This window comes from Oryx dammah, unplaced genomic scaffold (assembly GCF_014754425.2).
Source record: "Oryx dammah isolate SB20612 unplaced genomic scaffold, SCBI_Odam_1.1 HiC_scaffold_11077, whole genome shotgun sequence".
Taxonomy (NCBI): domain Eukaryota; kingdom Metazoa; phylum Chordata; class Mammalia; order Artiodactyla; family Bovidae; genus Oryx; species Oryx dammah.
In genome coordinates, this window is record NW_024080471.1 from 640,901 (window position 1) to 667,308 (window position 26,408).

The window sequence follows — 26,408 nt, forward strand, 5'->3', positions numbered from 1 at the left end:
GTGTTTCCTTCCCACCACCTGCTGAGTGAGATCCATGGGGCCAGAGGGAAACAGAGTCTGTGTGTTGTGAACATATGGAAACGTCATGCAGGACACACATCAGGAAGGAAAACCAAAGTAAGCAGAGGAGTCTGGTCATTTTCGATGGAGAGGTAGGTAGGTGGGTGGGTAGTTAGGCAGTTGATTAGTAGGTAAGTAGGAAACTATTTAGAATTGTGTGTACCCGCATGTGAAAAGTAGTGTTTAGGGATGAAGTCAAAGGGCATAAGGGTAACAGAACGGATTGGTGGACCAAGAGGTTATACACTTTTTTTTGGTTGGAAGGAACTTTTTAAACTCCCAACATCCTTGTTGTATAGGTAGGAAATTGAGAATCTAGAGAGGTTTACTGTTTTATCCAAAATATTTAGTTTATGTCAGATTTAGCCAGTAAACTAGCATATAATCCAAGTATGTAGTGACAATGACCTGGACAGTGTTGGTGTCTGTGAGTAGAATCTTGAAAGTCCAGATAAAATACATGTTCCAGAAGAAAAATTGATAGGCCTCAGTCATCCATTAGTTTCTTTAAGAATGAAGAAATAGAGAATTATTAATTCTTTAATTAAATAATTAAAGACACCTTACCATTTAAACACCAAGGATTCCTCTAGTAAGCTCTTAAAACATCTTTTTCAACTCAGACCTCTCCTTTAAGAAGCTTTTCCTAGAAGAAAATTGGCATGTGCTTCATACAGTATCTTATCAGTGACCTACCTTTTGAAGATTACTGTTGCATTTTAGTACTGTAATCCCTTACTTTTAGGCTTCAAAACTTTTTTTTTTTTTTGGCCTGTTAAAAACACTGATGTGTTTTCATTCTTGTTTGAGAAAGGAACAATAATTTCATGTTTTCCAGGTAACGAAGCAAGACAAGAATCTCATAAAGCCTCTTTATGACCGATACAGAATTATCAAGCAAATCTTGTCCACACCTTCCCTTATTCCAACAATTGTAAGTTGGGAAGCTTGCCTTCACTACTAACCTGTCCTTGTGCTTTGTACTGATATTTGTTAGGGAGGCGGCACCAGGAGGGGGTAAGCAAGCCTTCTTGGCAGGATCTCCTGCCCACATGGCCAGCTGTGTCACAGTGTAGAAATGAGGTCTCCCTCAGCTCCCACACTGTACTTAACAGCGCCTGTTGATTAGAACCACTGTGAAACAGGACTATGTAGCGATTCCATTTCTGAAGCCAGTTTTAGCATTTGCTTTCATTGTTTGGGTGAGGAGAACAAATGATGGATTTTAGTCTGGCATTACCTAATTTACAACCGCACAGCTAGACAAAACAGAACCCATTCTAGTCTGGGTGTTGTTAATTTTTCTCCTTTAATAAGAAAATTGATTTGTGTGTTCTTTGATAATAATGCTGCATTTGTTTTTGTTACCATTTGACCATCACTGTGTAAGATAGAAGCAAATTTATTTCAATAGAAAATATGAATACTGAAATTGGGTTAGACTACTTTTAATTAAGAATGATTTATGGGAATACAGAACTAGAAAAGCACCACAAATCCTACACCACCAATATTAGAACAGTCACTCGCTCAAGATGTCAGTATTAAAAGAAAATAAATATTAACAGATGCAAATTTAAGTATACTTCAGTACATTTATACTTCCACAACTCTAAACACAGAGACATCGTGACTCATACTCTTTGAGATTTCCCATTAAGGAAGCATAATTTAAAACAGGGAATGGTTTTCAGATTTCCTTGCAAGAAAATCTTTTGGTTGTGACAAGCATTATCAGAACAGGTTATGGAGAATCTCCATTTTGATTTTGGCCTTCATGAAGCGGTTCCCTGAATTTATCCATTTTCTGAGTATTCTCTGTATCTGAGCCCAGACCAGGGCCTGATTTGGGTGACAGGATGACACAGAGGCCTGTGGTCCATCTCTGCTCACCCATGCTAACTCTTATGAGTCTGGGGTTGGTAAGTCTGGTGGAGGGAAGATTACTAGGCAGTTCCAGACTAGAACACATCCCTGTTGTCTGTGCCTTCTTTGGCCGGCAGAGGAAGCTGAGCTTGGTAAGCACTTTAGCGCAGCATGGTGCTTTATTTGCTTATTAGCTTCTGCTAAGTTTCTTCTGATGCAACCGAGCTAGCATTCCTCTTGGTTCTCAGTAGGCACAGGTGTCACCTACTGTTTTCATGGTGTCTATTTAAGGTTCCCTTTTCCCGTTTCTGCTTCCCTAAGAGGCCCTTAGCACTTTGTAACTCTATTGAACTCTTCTTATGATAAGCAGGAGGAAGAAGACTCTGATGAAGACTGTCCACAGGGAAGTCAGCAGCCTTCTTTGCCAGATCCAGCATCTCACCCTCCTGCTGGCGATCACCTCTCACACTCTGATGAGACTGAGCCCGTGAAGCTCCTGCTCCCTGATGAAAAGAAGGAAGTCAAACCACCAGCCCTCTCCATGTCCAATTTACACGAGGCCACCATGTGAGTGTGAATCCTAAGTGTGGAGTCATCTTTGAACTCCTTCTGGTCTGGGGAACCTTATATGTACACACAGTATACAACTCAGGAGAGCTATTACGCTCTCTAAAAAGTGCCATTCACCAGAAAACACATCTGGTTATCCTCCTAACAGGGAAATTGAGGAGACAAAGCCATGAGGAACCAAGGCTTCTAATAAGGTCCTAAAGTGAAGAAAGTGTTAGTCGCTCAGTCATGTCCGACTCTTTGCGACCCTATGGACTGTAGCTGGCCAGTCTCCTCTGTCCACGGAATTCTCAAGGCAAGAGTACTGGAGTGGGTTGCCATGCCCTCCTCCAGGGGATCTTCCTGACCCAGGGTTGAACCCAGCTCTCCTGCACTGCAGGCAGATTCTTTGTCTAGTCTGAGCCACCAGGGAAGCCCAACGTGGTCCTAAAGATGCCCAAAGAGCTGATGTTCCATTTTCTACCCCTGCCCATCATTTCAGCAGGGTCTGGTGCCGGTCTAATGCCTGGCAGTGTTGGCCTTTGATGATGCTCAAACGAAAGGAACTGGGTTTCTGTGTTGGGTCAAAAGTTGTCAGGACCTTTATTCTAGTCTATTCTATTTAGATAAAATGGTTCTGCCAGACTGGGACTTAAGTAAATGAGCTGACCTTTTTCTTCTAATGGCTCCTCAGTCAGGAGCCATTTGGATTTTCATTAGTGTCATTATTATTCAGTAGCTGCCCTTCCTCTGATCATTTGGCCTTCTTTCATTGTATATTATAGGCCAGATTATGAGTTGTTTTTTTTTTTAACCACATGTAACAGTGTGGTGAGTATATATGCCCCGAGAAAGGGATGGAATCCCCATAAATACCTGAGACAAGACCAAGGACTAAGCTGTAAGCTGAGCGTTTGGTGTGCTTGTTATCAGCTGGCACCGCAGTTTCAGCTGAGAGAAGAGTGACCTGTTTGGAAGCAGAACATCAGTCTTCCCTCTTCTTCCATTTTTCCCTCTTTCCCTCCCTCCCTGACTTCTTCTCTCTTTCTTTCTTCCCTTTCTTCTCTTTCTTGGTTGGCTGACTGGCTGGTGGGCTTTTCTAAAGCAACGGTACTTTTTTGGGGGTGGGGTGGGGAGGGAGTATGTAGGGCTCTTTGGAAAGCAATGGAATCGTTTTCTTTATAGAAAATGCCCATATATGATTTCAGGGAGTTCACAGAGTTTCTGAAACCAGACACAAGCTCCCCAGGTAAAGCCTCCTGCTCTCAAGCAGTTGACTTTTCTCTCTTAGAATGAAGTAAGTAGATTCTGCAACATAATTACAGCTTTCTTGGGGTCTTTGTTTCATTCCCAAGGGTTTTGACATTCCCCTTATAGTCAAGATTCAGAGTAGAATTCTTTTTAAAATCTCTCCCTCTAGCCTCTCTTCAGTCTGTCACCAGATAACTGATGAGTGTGCCTCCGAAATGCTTTCTCCCTCATGCCCCCATGTGGCCTTTACTGTCCCAACTTTTATAATGGACGCAGTCTGCTTGCCTCCCATCTGTCCTTTCCATTTCCTGATGCTGTTATTTTCATCCTCTGCGATGCACCCTGCCACGTGTTCCCTTCTGGTCAGGCTCTACCTGTGTCATCCTTATTCAAAAGGCACTCTTTTAAGTAGAACACTTCTGTATCATAATAGCTTTTTTGCTAAATAGCTAGCTCTGCTCATCTCTCTCAGTTATGCCAGAGCTCCATAATGGCAAATATATATTCTACCTGATACAGGCCTGTACTTCTTGACCATCTCCGAGAAACTAGGGCTGATAAGAAGAGACTTCGGAAAGCCTTGAGAGAATTTGAGGAACAGTTTTTTAAACAAACAGGAAGGTAAGTGTGGGCAGAGATATTTTTTAAGCTAATGACTCCTAGAGAACTAAGAGTTAGGAGTAAGCTCAGATTTTTTGTTTGTTTGTTTGTTTGCAGTAACAGTGACTTTATACAAGACATGATTTCCAGTGACTTACAACTAGTGTTTGTCTAATGCAACATTTGGGTAGTATCATTACTGGGTATGTTTTATAGAAGGCTGTAGCTATCAAGTATAAGACATGAATCTTTAAAAAAATAAAAGATGAACTCCCTAAATTCCCTAACTTTGCATAATAAATCCCATAATAACTATTGAATTTGTCTAAACCTTAAATAAATCTATCTGATCTTTCAGCCCATGTTAGTTCTCTGTTCTAAGTTGACTGCTACATAAGTCCAAGTGACCTTTCTGCTGATGGTAACTATCTAATGGGAAATGTTATGCGGTTGTTAAATTCAGAATATAAAACAATTTGTTTTCTTTTTTCCTTTACAAAATTTCTATACAACTTTTCCTTTTTTTAACCTTTCCAAACACAGGCAATTTAAAGAGTTTGAGAACCTTCTGGTGTGTTATTAGTCCTGCCAAATGGGTCTGCAATGGTACTTGGCATGCCTCTGACATCCAGGGAAGTTAGTCATGTTCCGAGTATAGTATTTTAAATGCACCAGTGAGTGGGAAACCCACTTCAGATATGCTTACTACTTGGTTGAGGTTATCTGCCCTCTTGTGGTAATACACTTAAACTAAATGCAGAAGCGGTGCCATATTACAAGTAAAATCAAATAGTCGAATGGCTACGAAATACAGATCTTGCTTTTCTAAAACATTTCATTGGGAAGGGTTACCTGTCCATAGGTTAAATAACCATGCAAATAGATTATTTAAAAATTTAATGTTTTATAAATGTTCTTGGCAATAGTCATCATGTAAGAAGCATAACTATCTAGGTATGACCTTAACAATTATGAGCCAGGACCTGTGCTAAATGCTTATGTATGTTTTATATAATGAGAAAAGTAGTTAAGGAAATACTTAGTACAATGCATTCTTGTTTATTAGCTAAAGAGGAGTGTGCCGGACCAGAGATAATTGCATCATGAACTATTAGTGTTTCCCTATAAATTAGACTATTTCTTCACTTAGGTATGTTTACACAAATTAAGGTGGCATTTAGATACCCAGTTATGATAAGTTTGGCCCAGAATACATAATGGAGTCAAAGGAATTATGTTAGTCTAAGAGGAACTCTGGCTGTAGATTTGTACACTGTTCTGAGTTCTGAACTAGAGATTTCAGGGAAGACTCTTTATAGATTCCCAAAGAATATAGTTATCTACTGGTGTTGTTAACACTATATATACTGCTCTGAAATTTCTAGTTCAGAACTCAGAACAGTATACCAATCTATGTGTACTGTTAGCTGTTCTTTTATTGGTAAGAAATATAACTTTATCAGTACTGGTAAAATAGAAGGGGTATAGGCTGTTTGCTTTTTACCCATTTTCAGCTATACTTATGTTACAGAGTTTATGTTATCTATGTTTATATTCAGTAGCAATGGTGGTGACTTCATCTGGGTTTTCCAGTCCTTGTATTTCAAAGTCATGGGTGGAAATATTTTAAAAGCAATTGGCCATCTTTATTAACTTAGGAGATCCTGAACTAACTCTTGTCCTTTAGAAAACATATCCTGGCAATGTATTTTTCTGGGAAGGCAGATGATTTTAATTCCAGATGTTACCCAATTATCCTTCAAAGTAAATGTCAAGAACATCTGGCAGTTAGGAGGCATATGTATCAAACTGTGCATGATCCTTAGTCTAGTCTTAGTAGAATCAGTGTGCAAAGAACCACTACAGTTTAGACTCAGATTTCTGAAAGGAACTTCTCTGTGACTCTTCTATACATTAACAGAGATAGTACTATAATTATAAGAAAGTTTAGAAATAATTCATGTTTGTAAGGTAGCTACTGAGCTTTCCCCTCCTATTACCATAGATTTATAAGTTATTTCTGTTAATGTAATTTTCATAGTATTTTTAGGTTGATATTTTAAACAACTATCACTATAAGGGCTGAATATTCTGCACAGGCTTGGATGATGGAAGAAAGACTAGGTAAAAAAATATCTTGAGGGTTCTGGTTTTTATTTCCCGCAGACCTTTCCTCTTCCCCAGTGTTATATGTCTATGCACTGGACAATGTATTTGCAAAACACTTAGAATATTTAACTTCTCAGAGCACTATTACATTAAAACCTAGTAACACATGGAAGAGGGAGAGGAAAAAAGACTTGATGAAAAATCTAGCGGAAATTGCTACCCTGTGCTTTTCTCACAAGAGTTAAAAAAGGATTCTTAATGACTTGGTTCATTAATGATCTAATGCATTTATATATATTTTTTATATATATATATATATATTTTTTTTTTTGCAGAAGTCCACAAAAGGAAGATCGGATACCAATGGCAGATGAGTACTATGAATACAAGCATATAAAAGCCAAACTGAGACTATTAGAGGTCCTCATCAGCAAGCAAGATGTGGCCAAAACTATTTGAGGTTCAGGAAATGTTTGTGATCACTTTCACCTGTGATAAGGCAAGTTTATTTTCCTCTGCCGTTCTTGCTAAGTGGTATGACAACTGAAAACTGAAGCACTTTAGTGGGAGTATTAGCTGTTGTTAAGAATGGATGGCAAGTGTAATTATACATGAATAGAAGGAATTAAAATGGGAGAAAATACAGTAAGTAACATATAATTGGAAAATAAAATTCAGCCTTCTCCATGCCAAGGAGAAAATGGAGAGTCAGTATAATTACTTCAGAAAACATATATTTTATCAAACCTAAGTAATAAAAAGTGTCCACCTGTTCAATGGACCACTGGTTAGAGAAAGTCTACTTAAAGTCCAAAGACTGCTTATACTGACATATGGAAAGAGCATGATTTTTAACCCAATAAGAAGAGCAAAAGAAACTCATTTTACATAGAAAGGGATACAGTTAGTAAGGATGTAATTTGTTTGAAACTTCTAATAGATTTTTAAGTGATAAAAAGTCTACTGCCTTGCCCCTTAAGTCTGCTAGGCTCTCAGCACCCTAAAATACACTAGAATGTGTCACTGCTAATGTTTTATTTCTATATAAAAATAGCACATTATTTTATCTGTTCCTTAAAATTTTACATTTCTGATTACCAAAGTTCATTCTGATAGCATGTACTTTGTGAATTATCTTTGTTTATAATTGACAGATGTTTATATTAAAATAAAATATTGTATTAAAATTTGAAAATAGGTATTTTGGATAGATGTGTCTGTAGCATATAATCTAATGTGATCATAGTTATAATAGCTAATCTTTTTGTTTACTATAAGATATATAAACTATTTTTCCATTGGGAATATGTGTTTTTCTTAATGTTCCAAGGTCTATACTTTGTAAAGTCAAAAAATTTTTCCATGAACTATAGTTGTTACTCATTCTGTATAAAATTAAAGGTTTAGAAAATGTTTGCTGTAACACCTTGGAAAAGAAGCCAGGATACTTTATTTGCATCATTAACTTCAGTGTATATTGTTTTGTTATTTTGTATTAAACCACGTTTATTATTTTGCTTTTGTAAAAATAAGTAAAAGGTCCACATTTTCTCTCTCATACCAGCCACGTTTGTAGTTCTCTTTTCTGTAATGTTTAAGCACAACGGTGAACAAATTCACATTTTCATATAGTTTGGATGGGATTAATATTATTTCTGAAGCAGATGGTTTCAGAGGCTTATTGTTTTCTCTATATTTACCTGATATTTTATAACCTTTATGAATCAGAATAATGTCCTTCACAAATTTGTTTAATTAAAGTTATGTACTTGTAACAGGACAGATACACAACTATTTGAGGTTTACAAACTACATCTTTGATAAGGGAGATGGTTTCGTGACATGTATACAATTGTTATTAAGATGTAACTCTATATATTCTATAAGATTGTAAATATTTTATACAACAATACAAATAAAATATTTTTCTATTATATTTATTATGTTGAAACACAGTAGTTGTTTCCTGTTAGCTAATATAAATAACATAAATAACACTGTCAAACAACAAGTTGGAAATGCTGACAATTCTAGGCTTCAAGATTTAACTCATGCTGCAATTACACTTTTTCATGCGGTTTGGAGTTATCCCAATATTTGTTCAGTAGATTAAAATGAGAGCATATTTAAACACCATTTATAAGCCATTATTTTGTATTTTACTAAAGCAGTTTATATAATAGTTTGGTTATGTTTGGCATAGAGGAAAAATAAAAACATTGCAGCATCTAGGCAAGAGGGTGTCAGAAACAACTTAGGACAGTTCATCTCTCAAAGTCGCGGGAAGGGTAGGGACTGGGAAACACCACAGCAGCTCGGAAATCTGAGACGTGGTGGTTTGCTCTCGGTGACGGTGGCATGTGCATGCTTCAGTGGAAAACATCTGGGTGGTGAAAATGGACAACAGAGGATCAGGGCTCCTACGGGAAGAAAGGGGGCCTCAGGATAAAAGTGGGCATTAACGTCCAACACTAATATTACAGGTTTTGCAGCTGGGATCTTTCTTTGCATTTGCAGTAGATAAGCTCATGAGCTGATGACCAGTGATTTCTGCCACGGTGCCTAGAGAAAGATCCACGGGGTCAGTGTAAATGACTTCTAAAATGACATCCTGGGCATGGTGGTAAACCAGCATCCCATCTTCTTCTCTGCACGTCAGAAATTTATTATCCTGGGAATTTAGTTGAGGAAGGCGCTGCTTACAAAATTCATCTCCTGGTGATCCCACAGGAGCAATGACCAGAATCACATAATGATAAGCAGTGTACATACAGTAGAAGTCCCCAAAGTATAAGTTAGTATTGGGGTTAAAAAGTTTTTCTGCTGCAATCTCAAACCTGTATCTTCCATAAGGTGAATCCTGGGGTGGCTTCCCAGTATTGAATTCAGTGCTGCAGCTAAAGAAGATGCCCTCTAATTTTCCACTGATAGGAGAGCCATGGCTGCCACTGTTATCCTTGACAGAGGGCTGCATAGCATTCCCATGATGTTCTCTGAAAGAGAAAATAAATGGTCACTGCTTGGTACAGTGGTGGTAGAGCTACTAATGTATAGAGTTGAATGGTGATAGACTACAAGTCAACTGTCTACTATTAAGAGCCTGGGTGCTCATCCATCCTGCCATCAGATCAAGGAGAATGCATCTTTTGACATTACTTACAAAAAGCTAAATTCCAGCCATGACCCTAAGGTAAGAATGCTCTGCTACAAACCTTGGAGGTCTTTTAACATGATAAATTTCCTGACCAGGAAAACAAATGTGGAATGAGAAATGTTATGGCTGAAATCACATCCACTATAAGCCTACTGGGTTTTAGAAGTGATTTGGGGAAGAGAAAACTGGACTGACAATGCTGGCTAAACATGCTGAATGTTTCTTCAAAGTCTGCCAGAATTTAGGTCTAAAGTGAGTGTTGTCCATGTACATCAGTACAAAAGCATCTTGTTTTATTTTTTGCTTCAGTTTTTTAACCCAGGCCCAGTTGACTACTCAGGTCATCTTACTTGCATTTTGCTTAGAACAGAGCTGGTATCTCCCTTTACCACATTCTCAGCTCTTTTCTCTACACTTCTCACCTCCCACTGGGCTGGACCTCTGTCATGCAGTTCTTCCTGCTCCTCGGTCCCTTCCATTCAGTTATACCAACGAGAGAGAAAGTCAGAGACATGGGAAGATAGCCCATGGTCTTAGACTATAAGAATTAATATTATGAAAATGTCTATTTTTTAAAATTTATTTTTTATTTTACTTTACAATACTGTATTTGTTTTGCCATACATTGACATGAATCCGCCACGGGTGTACATGAGGTCCCAATCCTGAACCACCCCCCCACCCCCGCCCACCTCTCTCCCCATATCATCTATTTTTTTTAAAAAAAAAGCATGAGAAATGCTGGGCTAGAAGATGCACAAGCTGGAATCAAGATTGCCAGGAGAAATATCAATAACCTCAGATATGCAGATGACACCACCCTTATGGCAGAAAGTGAAGACGAACTCAAAAGCCTCTTGATGAAAGTGAAAGAGGAGAGTGAAAAAGTTGGCTTAAAGCTCAACATTTAGAAAACGAAGATCATGGCATTTGGTCCCATCACTTCATGGCAAATAGATGGGGAAACAGTGGAAACAGTGTCAGACTTTATTTTTTTGGGCTCCAAAATGACTGCAGATGGTGACTGCAGCTATGAAATTAAAAGGTGCTTAATCCTTGGAAGAAAAGTTACAACCAACCTAGATAGCATATTCAAAAGCAGAGACATTACTTTGCCAACAGAGGTCCGTCTAGTCAAGGCTATGGTTTTTCCAGTAGTCATGTATGGATGTGAGAGTTGGACTGTGAAGAAGGCTGAGCGCTGAAGAATTGATGCTTTTGAACTGTGGTGTTGGAGAAGACTCTTGAGAGTCCCTTGGACTACAAGGAGATCCAACCAGTCCATTCTGAAGGAGATCAGTCCTGGGTGTTCTTTGGAAGGAATGACGCTAAAGCTGAAACTCCAGTACTTTGGCCACCTCATGAGAAGAGTTGACTCATTGGAAAAGAGTCTGATGCTGGGAGGGATTGGGGGCAGGAGAAGAAGGGGACGACAGAGGATGAGATGGCTGGATGGCATCACTGACTCGATGGACGTGAGTCTGAGTGAACTCTGGGAGTTGGTGATGGACAGGGAGGCCTGGCGTGCTGCGATTCATGGGGTCGCAAAGAGTCGGACATGACTGAGCAACTGAACTGAACTGAACTCAACCCAAAGTGGTCTACATTTAATTGGTTCCCTATTAAATTAATATGACCCCTATAAAATTACCCATGAAATCTTTCACAGAACTATAGCAAGTAATCCTAAAATTTATATGGAGCCATAAAAGATTCAGAATTGCTGTGGCAATCCTAAGGAAAAAGAACTAACCTAGAGGCATAACCCTCCCACACTTCAGACAATACTGCAAAGCTACAGTAAGTGAAATATCATGATAACAGCACAAAAAATAGACCTGTAGATCTATGGAACAGAACAGAGTACGGGAAAAAAAACCCATACACCTACAGTCAATTAATCTTTGATGGAGGAGGCAAGAGTATATAATGGAGAAAAGAGTTTCTTCGGCAAGTGGTGTTGGGAGAGGTGGACAACTACATGTAAAAGAATGAAGTTAGAACACTCCCTCACACCATACACAAAAATAAAGGTAAAATGGCTTAAAAACTTAAATATAAGAGAACACCATAAAACTCCTAGAACATAGGCAAAGCATTCTCTGACATAAATTGTACCAATGCTTTCTTATGTCAGTCTCCCAAGGCAATAGAAATAAAAGCAAAAAATAAACAAATGGGACTTAGTCTTGGTTAAAAGCTTTTGCACAGGAAACCAAAAACAATGAAAAAGACAGCCTACAGCCTGGGAGAAAATAATTTGCAAACGATGTGATTGCCAAGGGGTTAATTTACAAAATAAACAGTGCATATAACTCAGTAACAAAAAACAAACAACTCAATTAAAAAATGGCCTGAAGAGCTAAACAGACATTTCTCCAAACAGGACATGGCCAATAGGCACATAAAAAGGTACTCAACATTGCTAGTTATCAGAGAAATGCAAATCAAAACTACAAAGAGGCGCCACTCTCACACTGCTGAGAACGGCCATCATTAAAATGTCTACAAATAATAAATTCTGGAGATGATGTGGAGAAAAGGGAACCCTCCCACACGGTTGGTGTGACTGTAAATTGGTGCAGCCACTGTGGAAAACAGTAGGGAGTTTCCTTAAAAATCTAAAAAGAGAGTTACCATATGATCTAGCAATTCCATTCCTAGGCATATCTCTGGAAAAGATGAAAATTCAAAAAGATACATGCTCCCCAGTGTTTACAGTGGCACTATTCACAACAGTCCAGAGATAGAAGCAACCTAAATGTACATTGACAGATAAATACTACTCAGTCTTAAAAAAGAAAGAATGCCATTTGCAGCAACATCGATGGACCTAGAGATTACCATACTAAGTGAAGAAAGTCTGAAAGAGAAAGACGATATTACTGCTTCCTATGTGGCCTTCACTGGTGCTGCAGGGGCTAACTGTACTATCATCCCTTGGCTATGATGAAAAGTCCTGGTTTCCACTGGGCCTCCTCTGAAGTGGGAAGGCTGACAGACATCTCGTTGCCACTGGTGTGGGTTGTAAACAACAGCTCCCCATTAGCTTTCTCTGATGCCACCGCAACAAGGGGTAGATGAGGAGCGGAGGGTGGTTCCTAACAGTTGGAAGATGCAAGTCTAAGTTCCCTACCTGGCTGTGGCTGGTGGTGTGGAAAAATATACTGTTTCTGTGGTGTTTAGCTGGAGTAAAGGCAGTTATCGTCTACAAAGTTTGTCTTCAAGGCCGTCCCTTTCCGATTCATTTGGGTAAACACAGAAGACTTTTGGGGCAGATATTTGTTTTGACTGTGCCCACTGATGTGAGCTGATGACTAGCATCTAGTCCAGAACGAGAGCTAAACAGAAAATCCATCACTGTGTTGTCCTTCGGGTCCCAAGGTCCCTAACTGGTTGACCTTCTTTCCACCTTTCAGACTCTTACGTTTGCTTTATATATATAACACTCCTGGTTTTTAATTGTATGTAGTAGGCAGAACAGGGAGAAATAGGTCTACTCTATCTTGTCCTGAATCAAAAGTTCTTACCCCATTACATTCTCATGAATAAAACCCAATTATTAATATGGCATGTATTCTGCATAAATCTGCAAGTGCAATTATATGAAGTAGTAACAGCAGAAAACAGATAAACAGGAACTTAGGCTAGGAGAAATGTCTTACTATCGGTGACAGACGTCAGCTCAGAATATACAATCTACCGCCGAACACTAATGGAAATCCTACACATGTCTACCCATATCAGTGGATCCCTGGAGGGAAACCTTTAAGATACAGAAAGGTATTTTAAGGACAAGTAAGCTGCCTAGGGAACTTGAAGAAGGAAGAGCACAAGTGGTATTTTGATCAGGGGTAAGATAAAGCAGTACTCATATAGGAATTCATTTCTAGAAGGAGAGATCAAAATGAGTTCATTCCATGTGGACTGATGCAGAATTTATCTAGGGATTTTTCATAATTCATGATTTGGAAAGTGTGTCAGGTAAGTGAAAGGTTCCTTTCTAGTCAAACACTGTGAATAACAGGATGACATTTTAAATGAATTCTGATAAAGTGTGCCCTGATTAGAATGCATTACATAAAAAGAAAATCAAGATCCATTGATGCTAATGTGGTTTCAGTTAATACAACTTTTTAAAAAAGCAGTGTTGAAAAACTGTACTCATGCCTTGGCAAATATATTTTATGTGTACATACTGAAGTATATGTATATAAAATGTATCAAATTTAACTTACATGGATTTTACGACTATCATGGAAAGTCCAACAAAGGTAAATTTCCCTGTTAGTAAATACACCTTTTATACTAGTATATTGGAATCAGTCATACAATATATACAACAATTTTCTTTCCATTTTCCATACTTTCTGTCTGTATCTTTTTTCTTCTTGCAAGAACTTTTGAAAACAGATGGAGCAAATTCTAGAGTTATCTAAGGACCTGAAAACAGGCCAAAGGACAGAGAAAAGTCAGAGAAACGATGACCTCCAGTGGCCACCTAAGATTGACGCTGGCAGCCTTCCAGGGCTAAGCCTAGTACCAAAGGTGTATTTATTTATTCCATTACTGTATTTATTTGGAAAGAAAATAGCAACAGTGGATCTTTTTTATTTCTAATTTTATGCTTAACAAATATAAAGAAATGCCTTTCTTGTTAAGTCATATGTGATTATTCCCATACAACAACTGACAAGTATAATACTTTGTATTCTCTCTCAGTTTATATTCTCTAAATTATGTGAACAGCATTTTCTATGAATTAAATTATATAGACTCAAGGGTAAATAATTTACCAGAAAGAGAATTATAGACTAAACTCTGTATTTATGGGCTATTCAAACATAAGGCAGGAATTGTTTTCATGATCAAAATATATGATATTGCAAAGCACTTATTTTGAAGAACACGCATGCCTAAATTCACCTCTCTCTCTCTGTTTCCCTTTGCATTTTCCACAGCTTGGAGCTTATTTAGATTTGGAACCATCATCTTGTTTTAAGAAAAACTAGAGAGTTATGAAACAAAACAACAAACTTCCTAAATTTTTTTCAGATACAATCCCATCAAGAGTTTAAAAACTGAGAGCAAGGCTTTTACTTTTAAAATGACAAATTATAGGGATTACTGTGTAGGAGTTTTAGAGCCTGTACAGCACTGTCAAAGGCTTCTTAAAAACACACATCTACCCATGTACTCTCTTAAAATTCTCTTCTACAAATATGAAAGGGCTGCAAGTATTAAAACTACTTGTGACATGGAATTCTTTTGAATTCTGGGAAACTTTTCAGGGACAAACACAGGATAACCTAAAAATACACTAGAATTCAAAAGTAAATAAGACTTCCCTCATGAATAATTAACACAGTATAGTAGCTGGGAGATTTCTATGTTGGCAGAAGCCTGACAATCCCGCCTAATTCACCATATCTCATGAAACAGTCACCCTTTTATTCTCTCATTTTCAGGAGAAAATTCATTAGTTGGTATGAGACAGAAGGTACTGAGTTACTGGGGATCAGAGGAGTCCGTGACATGCTCATCAACCTTAACCTTGGCGGCTTAAGGTCTTCCACCCAAACAGATAGGGGTTGGTATTACAAGTGATCACAGAAAGAAATCTAAGTGAAGTGGAAAAAAAAAAAAAAATCCCATGATCTGATTTTTTTCTTTTACTTAATTATTCTAGGAAATAAAAGTCAGTATAATTAAATATTTTGAGAAGAAAACTAAAATTCCTATTTAACAGAAGCAGACTCAAGGGAAACCTGAGCCTAGAATTTGGAATGGCACTTAGTAAAGCAAATCATTATGTATCTTTTTCGATTCTTACCGAATGTAGTCAAAATATTCTTTGTGCTGGTTACGATAAAAAACAGAAAATTTAAGCATCCGTCCTGCAATCACTTCGGCCTTCTCCAACAGTTGTGTTAGATGAACTTTTGAGTAGTCTGAAAATAACAAAAAAGTTTGTTATTAAAAATACACTATCAAAAGTATTGACTACATGCTTAATAATTTGTAGATTATTCAGATTCTCTTTTGGGAAACTCATCTCAGTGAATAAGAAACTGCACTTAAAAAGAAAACATTCACTGTCTTTGTGGCACATTTTTTCTACAAAAATATTTTTGTTTATGGTTGTTTTTAAGAATACCCTTGCATTTTTTTCACTCACTGAAATTAAAGAACCTGAAACCAAAGTGTTAAATAAGGAACACGGATTCGAGTAATTTCAATCAGCACCACACTAGCCTTTCTTCCATCAGCTGCTGAATCAAATAAAAGAAGATTGTAACCTGAAAGCAATAGCAAATAGAATTTAAAGGAGTAATAATAATAATAATGGTCATCTAATTTACTCCCTAAATCTATGAGGCTGGGAAGACAGATTAAATATAACCATTTTATTGATGCAGAGATTGAGACTTGCCAGTTTAATGATTTGCCAAATATCCATAAAGCTAGTAACTTAGAGACTAGGTCTCTGGCAACTAGTTGGTAGTTTTTGTGAAAATATAAAGCATCTCTCACAGTAAGCTGATCTCTTCACCAGCTTTTTGTTTTGAAAATTGAGGATTGTTGCCAAACTCCTGTTCTAGAATCTAAGCAAAAATTTTGGTCTATAAAGATTTGAAGATTTTCCAAATGTAAGCAACCTAGTTGAACTACTCATGGCAGCACAGTTTGTGTACTCACTGCGTCACTGGCTCAACGAACATTTGCTTAGATTAGGACATGTGATATACAAGGCACTGTGCAAAATTAAATGAATGATCAATTGAAAAGATAAAAAAATTCCTCTTCCTCTCAAAGAATTCAGTCTAAGGGAAGATGTAATATATAGACAACTGTGACTTATCATGGGGTTTTATCTGTGTCACTGATTAAACTAGATTGGTCAGTGGCATTCTGTTTTATTTCCAGTACTTTGCACAGTGCATAGCATACCATATATGCTCAGCAAATTTTGAGTGAATTAGATGTCTAGGTTAAAAGACAATATATAAGATAGCTTTCTAAGATTTACAGAGTAAAGGTGATTGATAAAGCTTAGGTGAAACAGCCTCTGAATTATTTTAATAAACTGAAACAACAAGCTTTGAAAAAAAATTCTTAGATTTTACTCATGGAAACAAAATGATTTATAGAAAAATATTGTGGCACATTTAAAATAAACTGGCATTTTCTTTATTATTTACCCCTAAAACTTCCTTAGAATAATTAGGAGATATACTTGAATAAAAGAGCAACCAATCAATCACTCTGAAGGAAAGAAAGAAAACTAAAGGTCTTTCTTTGTATACATAGAAATAAAACATGTACTCATGTAGTCATATAGATTATAGAATGGAGTATCTAGACAGGTATTTCTGAACTGAAAATACCAAAAGTCTTCCTTAAGCTAAGGAAGAAATATTATCTCACTTTTCCCTAATGTCAAATGGGGTTTTAGGAGGTACATTATAGCTTCTTAAAAAATGAATACTACTATGCTGTTTGGTACAATTCTATGGAAAATAGCATGGATTAAAACAATGTCAAAAGATACTGTGTCTTTTACTGTGTCTACATCCCTGGTAGGATGCAATAAGGGCAAATGGAAAGATGTGTAAAAATCGTAAGCATGAGGTGGATTCCAAGGAGGAATTTTAATTCAGGATAAAAGTGGAGGGGATATAATAACTCTAATGTGACACATAAAATACAGGTAAAATGAGAATTTTTTACACACTATTAATACAACATTGAAATCTTTAGCAATTTAATTACTGACTACTGGACTATGATGTATACCACATCTATTCTAAAATATATTTTCCCCACATTTCAGGATCTCTGACATGAGCCTAATATATGTGATAAGAAAACACTGTTTCACAGTTTAATTGGCAGTTTAATTTTTTCTTAGCAATACATAAAGTGGTGGATCTTACAATCTATGACATCTTAGGAAGAAATACAGTACCAGAGGGATACTACTTGGTTTGCTCTCATACACTGAGATCCTTAGCAGCTTCCTCACAGAACAAACAAAAAAGGTTGAAGATAAAATCACAATAATTAAGCATTAAGACTTCATCCATTCTACATTTCCACATGGGAAATTTTATACTGAGTTTGAAATTAAGAAAAAAAGAAGATATTGAGATAAAGCAGTAGCTAAGCACATCCTGAGTTTGAAATAAATCTACTGTGAGGCTATGGGGAAAAAATAGCTGATTTATCTGAAGGATGCCTCAGCTGAGGAAGTTGCTAAGCAACCTGCAATAGGTGAGACAAGTGTCTAAGACTTTTTCTACAAGCTCCTTTGTGTGGAAACAAACATTTAGCCTCTTTCTACAGTTTCATAGAGGAAACAATCACCTAGACAAAGAGGAAACAAAGCCCTATTCTAAAAGACAGAAAGAATGGATGGCTGATGTGTTCAGGTAGTTCCATGTCTCTGTGTCCCTTCACCATCTATTTAAGTGCTCAATAAATACTTGTTTCTTGACTGAATGAATAAACAAGTATATAAAAACACGATCTGAATGGTTATGGTAACCTTTTCAACCCAGTGGGCTATTAAGATACAGTTCAAGATCAAGAGGGATGGGCTGTCTACATTAGACACCCGAATGCCAAATGGCTATGAGGTACTTTCATGAAGCAAAGACACACACACTCACACGACATGAGTTTAGAGAGAGATTATCAGCATTCAAGTGAAAAATCCAATAACATTTCTGTTAAGTAAAGTCATTGTGATCTGCCTTCATTTCCTTAAATTAGAGAATGACGTTTCTGCCTGCCTTCTTTCAAGACTGTGAAAATAAATGAAAAAAAGGAAGAAAAAAGCTCTCTCCCCCTCTCAAAATGAATCTCAAAATACGCTGACTATATTTTCATACTGCATCAATTTTTATTTGTAAAGCCTTTACTTTGAAAAATCAAACTGTGCATGTAGCACAGAAGTAATTTAATGCCATTACCCAGTTTTTGCTGAGAACCTCCACTCTCTCTAATCAGTTTTTCCTGTCACACAGTACTACTGGCAATGTAAAAATGACCAATGTAACAAATACCGCTTAATAATTACAAAAATATATTTTCTATAATTAGTTTTGCAGGAACTAGTAAATAAGCCACCTCCACCCGCCCCCCGCCCATATTTGTACCCAGTTCTCTTACCTGCTGTGCAGAATTCTATAATTTCACTCCATTCAGACACAACATAATCACCATCAACTTGTTTTGAGGCAGTCTGCACTGCTACTGTATACTCAGTTCTTGGGCTCAAAAACCAGTGTCCCCGGACAGTCATCGGCAAGGGAACAGCTTTTGCCACCAGTTTTGTTGGAACATCCTAAGAAAGGAAAGGAGGAAGAGAGAGACGGGTGGGTGGAAGAAGATGAATTAACGTAGCAGTGTAACTTGAGTCAGTTGGAAGCAGTGTGGAAGAACTTATTAAATTCCTAGCTAATAGCTTTAAAGATATTTAGCAATTACTATCTTCAAATCTCATTCTTCAGATGTAAAAAAAGGCCCGATTTGATCAAGAAACATGCAAAGATTACACAGCTAGCTAATGGCATAAGTGTACATAGATTCATCTTCTTGATTTCTAGTGTAATGTTCTCCGTACATTCCTTAATATGCTCCTTAAAGTGCAATATTCTAATATTTTAAAATATTATATTTATTTAATATATTTCTGTTGTTCAGTCAGAGAAGCCCATTATTAAATATTTTATATGTGAAGGGACAATATTTTTAAATAAATATTTGCTTCACATACAAATGTGGTAACATTTGTTTTACTTGTATTCAAGTATGGAGCCTATATCATAGAAAGTCTAGGTATTTTAAAACAATGATTAATAAGGTAACTAAACCTAGTTTTGTTAGGACCAAACGGGACAGACTCAGGGGGAGGCTAGGCCGGAGAAAAGCTGAGGCTCTGGGAACTCCCGCAGGCAGTGTAGCTCGACCAATCAGAAAAAATCCCCATAGCCCCGGCCTGCGCCAGACCCGAGCCAATCCAGATAGGGATGCGAGGTTTAAAAGTCCCCCGCGCGCGTATGGTTTAACCAATCAGCTATGCTGTTACAGAAACAACCGTCTGTATAAAAGTATATGTGATTCAGAGCTCAGGGCCTTTGTCAGATTCCACTGTGCTGGATGAAACCTAGGCCCGGGCTCGAGCTTGTAATAAACCCCTTTATGCTTTTGCATTGCTGTGGACATCTTATTCTCTCAGTTTTGGGGACTCGGACTCTGGGCACAACAGTTTGTATTCACTGTATTTCCAAAGATATAGTATTCTAAGTGTGGAATGAAGAAATGGGGTCAAATCTTGACCCCTCACCATTTAATGCTAAACATTTCAAAGCTAATCTGAAGAAGCCAAGTGTCACCAAAGAGAATATCCAACACTAGAAAGATTAAAATTGGAACATAGGAAATTACTGTTTTATCAATCTTGTCCTATTACATTTATCTGTACGTATAAGACTCACTCACCATTAGTATATATAGTTTTACTATACACATATAGTAAAATGCATAAATTTTAGACAAGAATTCTTCCAAAAGATTTATCAAGTTAAAATTTAGTTATAAAATATTAAAATAAGATCAGTTTTCATATCAGTGAAAACACTGAATACATAAGGAAGAATTTTTAAGTCAGAAAACTATTTATCCTCTCTAGAGCTACTTTTGGAGAGAGATATGTATCAGTTAAGATAGTGATAAGCAGACAGCTAAGAGCATAAATATCAGAGAATTGTTACAAGTCTAAAACACCTGAAAGCTATTCTTACTCTCAAACAATAAAATAAAATTGATTACATAAAGCAATTTTCAGCCCATAAGTATTTTGACAAATATTCTAAAGTTTATCAGCTGCCACTGATATTCTCCTTTTGGCAGCTCTTTATAGGGAAAAATGTGTGCTTCAGTGCAAAACTATGAACCATCTGTAGCGCACTCTGCTGGCTGTCTTCTGATTTTGCGGGATATATTCGACAACTCTGTAATTTGTAGACATGCGATACCGATTCCATTATTCTTGTCTAAACACATGCCAGTGAATTTTGTCCCCTGGAAGTACTCGCTGTATTGCCCTTGTTCTTCCCCAACACCACATGGGTTTTGCCTCCACTGTACATTTATTTCAATATCCTGGTCCTTAAAATGTCTTTTCTGGACCATCCTTTGAATTGGCTCTATTAAAAACTTCATCAGTTACCTCATCAGAGTGTTAAATAAAATCTTTAACACATGTTCATTTTTATGTCTGTATGAGAGTTAAGATTTCACCTTTTCTGGGAGAAAAAAGTGTATTTTACCCATATATGTGTCACTTCCTTATAAAATTTCTTGGAAGGATACAGCTTTTAAATGACATAATTTTCATTTTCAATGTCAAGTATAAGTAATCAGTGCAACATTATTCCTTCTTTCAAAATGGCATCATAATTAGAAAGTTTTAAGATACAAATGACTATACGGATGTGTTAGCATTTTACCTTGTGTTTAAATTTATTGGAGTTCTTGTTCTCTTTCTTATTGAGGTCAATGAAGTAGTGTGTGATGCGGTCCTTTGACTTTGAGTCCATTTCCCAGGAAATCTTGAATGAGTCGCAGGTGATGTTGCTTATTCTGATGTCACGTGGCACAGGAAGCTCTTCCATCTCTGCGATGCCGCTGTCTTGTGATTTGTTCCCTGCGAGAAAACAATGCACGGACAGTTTCTGACTAGTGAACTTTTCCTAGTTTGCAAGGCCATTAGCTGCCTGTTTGTGAACTCACCTAATTACTAAATTTGAGGTTTCATTTTGTTCATGAAGTAATTCGAGTGTTAATGATAGTAAGACTGTCATTATGTACCACATTACCAACAAAAAGCAGAAATGACTTAGTCCTTACCCCCTCTATGTTTTCAGTCTTCTTTCCCAGTTTCTGCTTTCACAGAAATGAAACCAAGAATGCTGTTGATCCACCTCTTTAACCTATGAAAGATGAGCCTTACATGGTAGAGTCTGTCTGAAAAGCCCCAAGGGACCATTTTTCTTACGTGACCAATCGACTCTGCTCTAAAGTAATCCTAGGTGTTTTTAAGTTAAATGAAATCAGAAACGTTGATAATGATATGAAAGAGTCCAGTCAAATAAAGGGAAAATTTCTTTTAAAAAATCTGTGAGGTGTCAGTGACAGTCTATAAAAATTGTTCCTTTTGGAGATTTATATATAGAAATAGCATGTAATATTTATATTTACAAATAATATAAAAGACCATTGTTAAAACAGTTACTGTGAAGGGATTACTCTAGCAATCTTTTTACCTGCCATAGCCATGTAATTGATATCATTAAAATCTTGAAGAACTCATCCGACATCTGGTTACTTTACAGACTATGTCCTGCATTTTCAATTCAAGAAAATTCTATCACTTTGGCCAATATTATGGAGCAGAGTATGACAGATGACAGGACAAAAAGAGAAAATAGAGAGTTGACAAGTTTGTTTCATATGTAACAAAGACATGTTGAATGAAATTTTATTCCACTTCTCCTTCCTGTGTTCCTTTTCCCCCACGACAATGTAAAATTCAATGCCCCAGAAAAGAAAAAATATGTAATTGTTATTCATATTATAAAAGTCATAGATCATAAATCAGCTATCTAACTTTTCTTTAACATAATAAAATAGCAAATCTTGATCAACAAAAACTGAAAGGAACAACAGTGAATGTCACTTTGTAACAACAACTTCCACTTTCAGATTAGTTTGTGTTCTTTACCCCCACTGGGTCTTCCCAGCTGGCTCAGTGGCAAAGAATCCGTCTCCCTTGGAGTAGGAAATGGCAACCCACCCCTATATTCTTTCCTGGGAAATGGCACGGACAGAGGAGCCTGGCAGGCTACAGTCCACGGGGTAGAAAGAGTCAAACATGACAGAGCATGCACGCACAGCACACCCCCCACACACCCTCTCAATTACTGCTGTAAGATTTTTGATAATTTGCAGTCCTATTAAATTATTCATCCATTTGTCTCACCCCCAAGCTGTGTTGTGGCCAGAGCAACCTGATGACATTCAAAGACGAATTTCAAAGTAACTCAAGTTCTTTATTGTCATTCTTGAACAATACTTTGAAAAATCCTTCTTTCTTCCCTCATGTAGTCCCTCACACCCTAGTTTACCCAGATTCCCATTTGGTAAAGCTCCCAGAAAAATTATTCCTTCACTTTTTTTGCACCACCACCCCACCCCCAACACACATGGCCTCATAGCATCCCAAAATGGCTTCCTGCTAAAAGCCTTTCAGAAGTCAAGTGAAGGGAAGAAACAAAGTGGAATCTCTCTAATGGCCTGGGAAGAAACAAAGTGGAATCTCTTTAATGGCCTTGGGAAAGGGAAAGGCAATAAATATGCAAATAGTAATTTTTGTTCTAGTTAATAAAAGCTGACATTTTCTGATTGCAGTTATCTTCAAAATATAAGCAACATTAAATGAAAACCTTTCTGAACTAACAGCAGACATTTCTGCACAAATCACATGCATTATAAGAAGGAACCAAGATGGCTGAGGAGTAGGACTTGGAGCTTATTTCCTTCCACAGATACATCAAAAACACTTTTACAAATGGAACGATTTGCACAGAACATCTACTGAACATTGACAAAAGACCTCAGCTTTCAAAAAGGGCAAGAAAAGCTCAATGTAACCAAGTAGGACAAAAGAAAAAAGAAACAAAAAATGAGAGAAAGAGGCACTGGATGGGACCTGTGCCCCGAGGAGGGAGCTGTGAAGGAGGAAAGGTTCCTGCACCCTGGGAAGTCTTCTCACCAGTGGGGTGAAGGGAGGAATCAGCCGGGACAGTGTGCGGAAGGCAAGAGAGAGCGACCTGTACAGACAGTTGGCACTGCCACCCTGTGCCCCTCATCCTGCGGTACTCGTCCACTGGTATGGGCAGCAGCCGGGTGCTGAAGCTCAAGCTTCAGGTCAGACCCAAGGAGAGGACTGGGGCTGCCTACAGGCAAACAGCCTGAAGAGGTGAACTGTGACAATTGAAGGTGCACTCGGAAGAAGCTGAGTTCACCAGAGAGGCAAGGCACGATTACTGGGGGAGCCCAGGAAGAGCAGTGAGGCCGCCATAGGAGCTTCTTTACATGTGTGGATGCTCTCAGGCAACAGGATGCCACCTCTATGAGTCCTGGGGTTGGGCAAGAGCTGTTGCCACCATTGTAGGCTCCAGAGGTGGGCAGGGGATGCTGCAGAAACTAGGGGACATGGCAGCAGAAGCCAGTTGCTGCCGCTGCGGTCAGGGGAAGCATGCATGAGCAGTGAGCAGGCACCGAGCCCTGCCTCTGCTGTTCTAGGAGGGCATGGGCCTTGCCAGCACTGGGAGATCCAGAAGTAGGCACTGATCACTGCCCTGCTGTCCTGGGGCATACGTGCCACACTGCTGTTGGGAGACCCGTGGGTGGGCGCTGATCACTGCCGCCATACCAGGAGAGCACGCAAGGGTGCTGCACTTACACGCCCCATACCAAGGGGATAATGACCAACATACATTTAGGAAGGAGGCAGAGAGCATTTCAAATAGAAGCGGCCCCTCAAGTTTGGACAAAATGGTGAAGTGAAAAGACCTGAGCTCACTTCCTCTTACAAAAACACCAAAATCACAACTGCTGAGCAACTATCGACAAAAAAAGACTGGAACCTACCAAAAAAAGTTTTACACCCAAAGATGAAGAAGCTGTGAGAGGGTAGGAGGGGTACTTTCACAATATAATCAAATCCCATACCAGCTAACTGGGAGACCCACAGACTGCAAAATAATGGTATCACAGAGGGTCTCCCAAAGGAGTGCTAGCTCTGAGCCCCACTTCAGGCTCCAGAAGCTGAGGGTCTGGCAGTGCAAGGAGGTGCCTCCAGCATCTGGCTTTGGAAATCAGCAGGGTTAGAGTGCAGGAACTCCCTAAGACTGGTGGAGAAAGACTCCACGCCTAGATGGTGCACAGATGATTTCCAGTACCCTGGGACCCAGAACAAAGCAGCCACTCCACAGGAGCTTGGACTAGACCTACCTGAGGGTCGCGGAGAGTCTCCTGGGGAGGCGGGAGTTGGCTGTGGCACAGTGGTGGGACAAGGAGACTGAAGGCAACCCCCCCACCCCCTGCCAAATGAAACTGAAACTGTGATTTACAATCTGACAAACAAAAGTCTAAGATCAGATGGCTTCACAGGTGAATTCTATCAAACCTACACCTCCAAAAAGTTGCAGAGGAAGACACATTCCCAAACTCATTCGATGAAGCTACCATCACCCTAGTACCAAATCCAGGCAAAGATACCACACACACAAAAAGAAAATTATAGGTCAATATCACTGATGAATATAGATGCAAAACTTTGCAACAAAATACTAGCAAACAGAATCCAATGATACATTAAAAGGATCATATACCATGATAAAGTGGGACTTTTCCCAGGATGCAAGGATTTGTCAGTATCTGCTCAATTGTCTGATACACTACACTAACATACTAAAGAATAAAGATCACATGATCATCTCAACAGATGATCAGAAAAAAGCTTTTGACAAAATTCAACACCCAATCATGATAAACTCTACAGAAAGTGGGCACAGAAGGAACATACCTCAACAAAATAAAGGCCATATTTGACAAACCTCCAGCTAACATCATACTCAATGGTGAGAAGCTGAAAACGGTTCCTCTAAGATCAAAAATGGCGAAAAGCTGAAAACAGTTCCTCTAAGACAAGATGTTCCTCAAAAACAAGACAAAGATGTTCACTCTACCATGTTTATTCAACATAGTTTTGGAAGTTCTAGCCACGGTAATCAGAGAAGAAAAAGAAATAAAAGGAATCCAAAAGGGAAAAGAAGAAGTAAAACTGTCACTGCTAAGATGCTACCAGAAAACTACTAGAGCTCATCAATGATTTCAGTAAAGTTGCAGGATACAAAATTAACACATAGAAATCTGTTGCATGTCTATACACAAACAATGAAAGATCAGATAGATTCAAGAAACAATCCCATTTACCATCACATCGAAAAGAATAAAGCAGGGCTTCCCTGGTGTCCCAGATAAAGAATCTGTCTGTCTGTGCAGTTGACACGGGTTCAATCCCTGGTCTGGGAAGAACCAACATGCTGCAGAGCAACTAAGCCCATGCACCACAGCTATGAAGCCCAGTGCTCTAGAGTCCGGGAACCACAACTACCGAGGCTTCACGCTGCAACTACTGACGTCTGTGTGCTCTAGAGCCCATGCTCTGCAATAGGAGAAGCCACCACAGTGAGAAGCCCTCAATACCCTCAACTAGAGAGTAGCCCCTGCTCTCCGCAACTAGAGAAAAGCCCACGCAGCAACGAAGAACCAGCACAGCCAGAAGCAAATAAATAAAAGTTATTTTTTAAAAAATAAAAAAATGTCCAGGGATAAACCAACCTAAGGAGGCAAAAGACCTGTACTCTGAAAACTGCAAGATGCTGATGAAAGAAATCAAAGATGACACAGATGGAAAAATACAACATGTTCTTAGATTGGAAGAATCAATACTGTCAAAATGACTATACTACCCAAGGCAATCTACAGACTCATTGCAATCCCTATCAAATTACCAATGGCATTTTTCACAGAACTAAAACAAAATAATTTTAAAATTTGTATGCAGGCAAAAAAGACCCCAAATAACCAAAGCAATCCTAAGGGCAGGGCAGAGGAAAACAAAAATGGAGCTGAAGGAATCAAGCTCCCTAAATTCAGACTATACTACAAAGCCACCATTTTC

General features: G+C 38.3%; 2 protein-coding genes across 7 annotated transcripts in view; one reads left to right on the forward strand and one right to left on the reverse strand.

Moving 5' to 3' along the window:
- The window catches only part of LOC120860446 (protein FAM13C), a 135,889-nt gene extending 127,518 nt beyond the window's left edge, over positions 1-8,371 (forward strand). For 4 of the 5 annotated variants that reach the window (XM_040236246.1, XM_040236245.1, XM_040236247.1 and 1 more), the window contains 4 exons: positions 899-994; positions 2,294-2,493; positions 4,246-4,347; positions 6,771-8,371. In XM_040236246.1, coding sequence (XP_040092180.1) covers positions 899-994; positions 2,294-2,493; positions 4,246-4,347; positions 6,771-6,894 — 522 coding nt within the window. In that variant the 3' untranslated portion in view covers positions 6,895-8,371. The remainder of the gene's footprint in view (positions 1-898; positions 995-2,293; positions 2,494-4,245; positions 4,348-6,770) is intronic. The other variant, XM_040236244.1, reaches the window with a different exon arrangement.
- The window catches only part of LOC120860448 (phytanoyl-CoA hydroxylase interacting protein-like), a 122,231-nt gene continuing 99,022 nt past the window's right edge, over positions 3,200-26,408 (reverse strand). The window contains exons 2-5 of one of the 2 annotated variants that reach the window (XM_040236249.1): positions 21,106-21,302; positions 18,764-18,938; positions 15,423-15,540; positions 3,200-9,428 (exon numbers count right to left, since the gene is read on the reverse strand). In XM_040236249.1, the coding sequence (XP_040092183.1) occupies positions 8,894-9,428; positions 15,423-15,540; positions 18,764-18,938; positions 21,106-21,302 (1,025 nt within the window). In that variant the 3' untranslated portion in view covers positions 3,200-8,893. The remainder of the gene's footprint in view (positions 9,429-15,422; positions 15,541-18,763; positions 18,939-21,105; positions 21,303-26,408) is intronic. The other variant, XM_040236250.1, reaches the window with a different exon arrangement.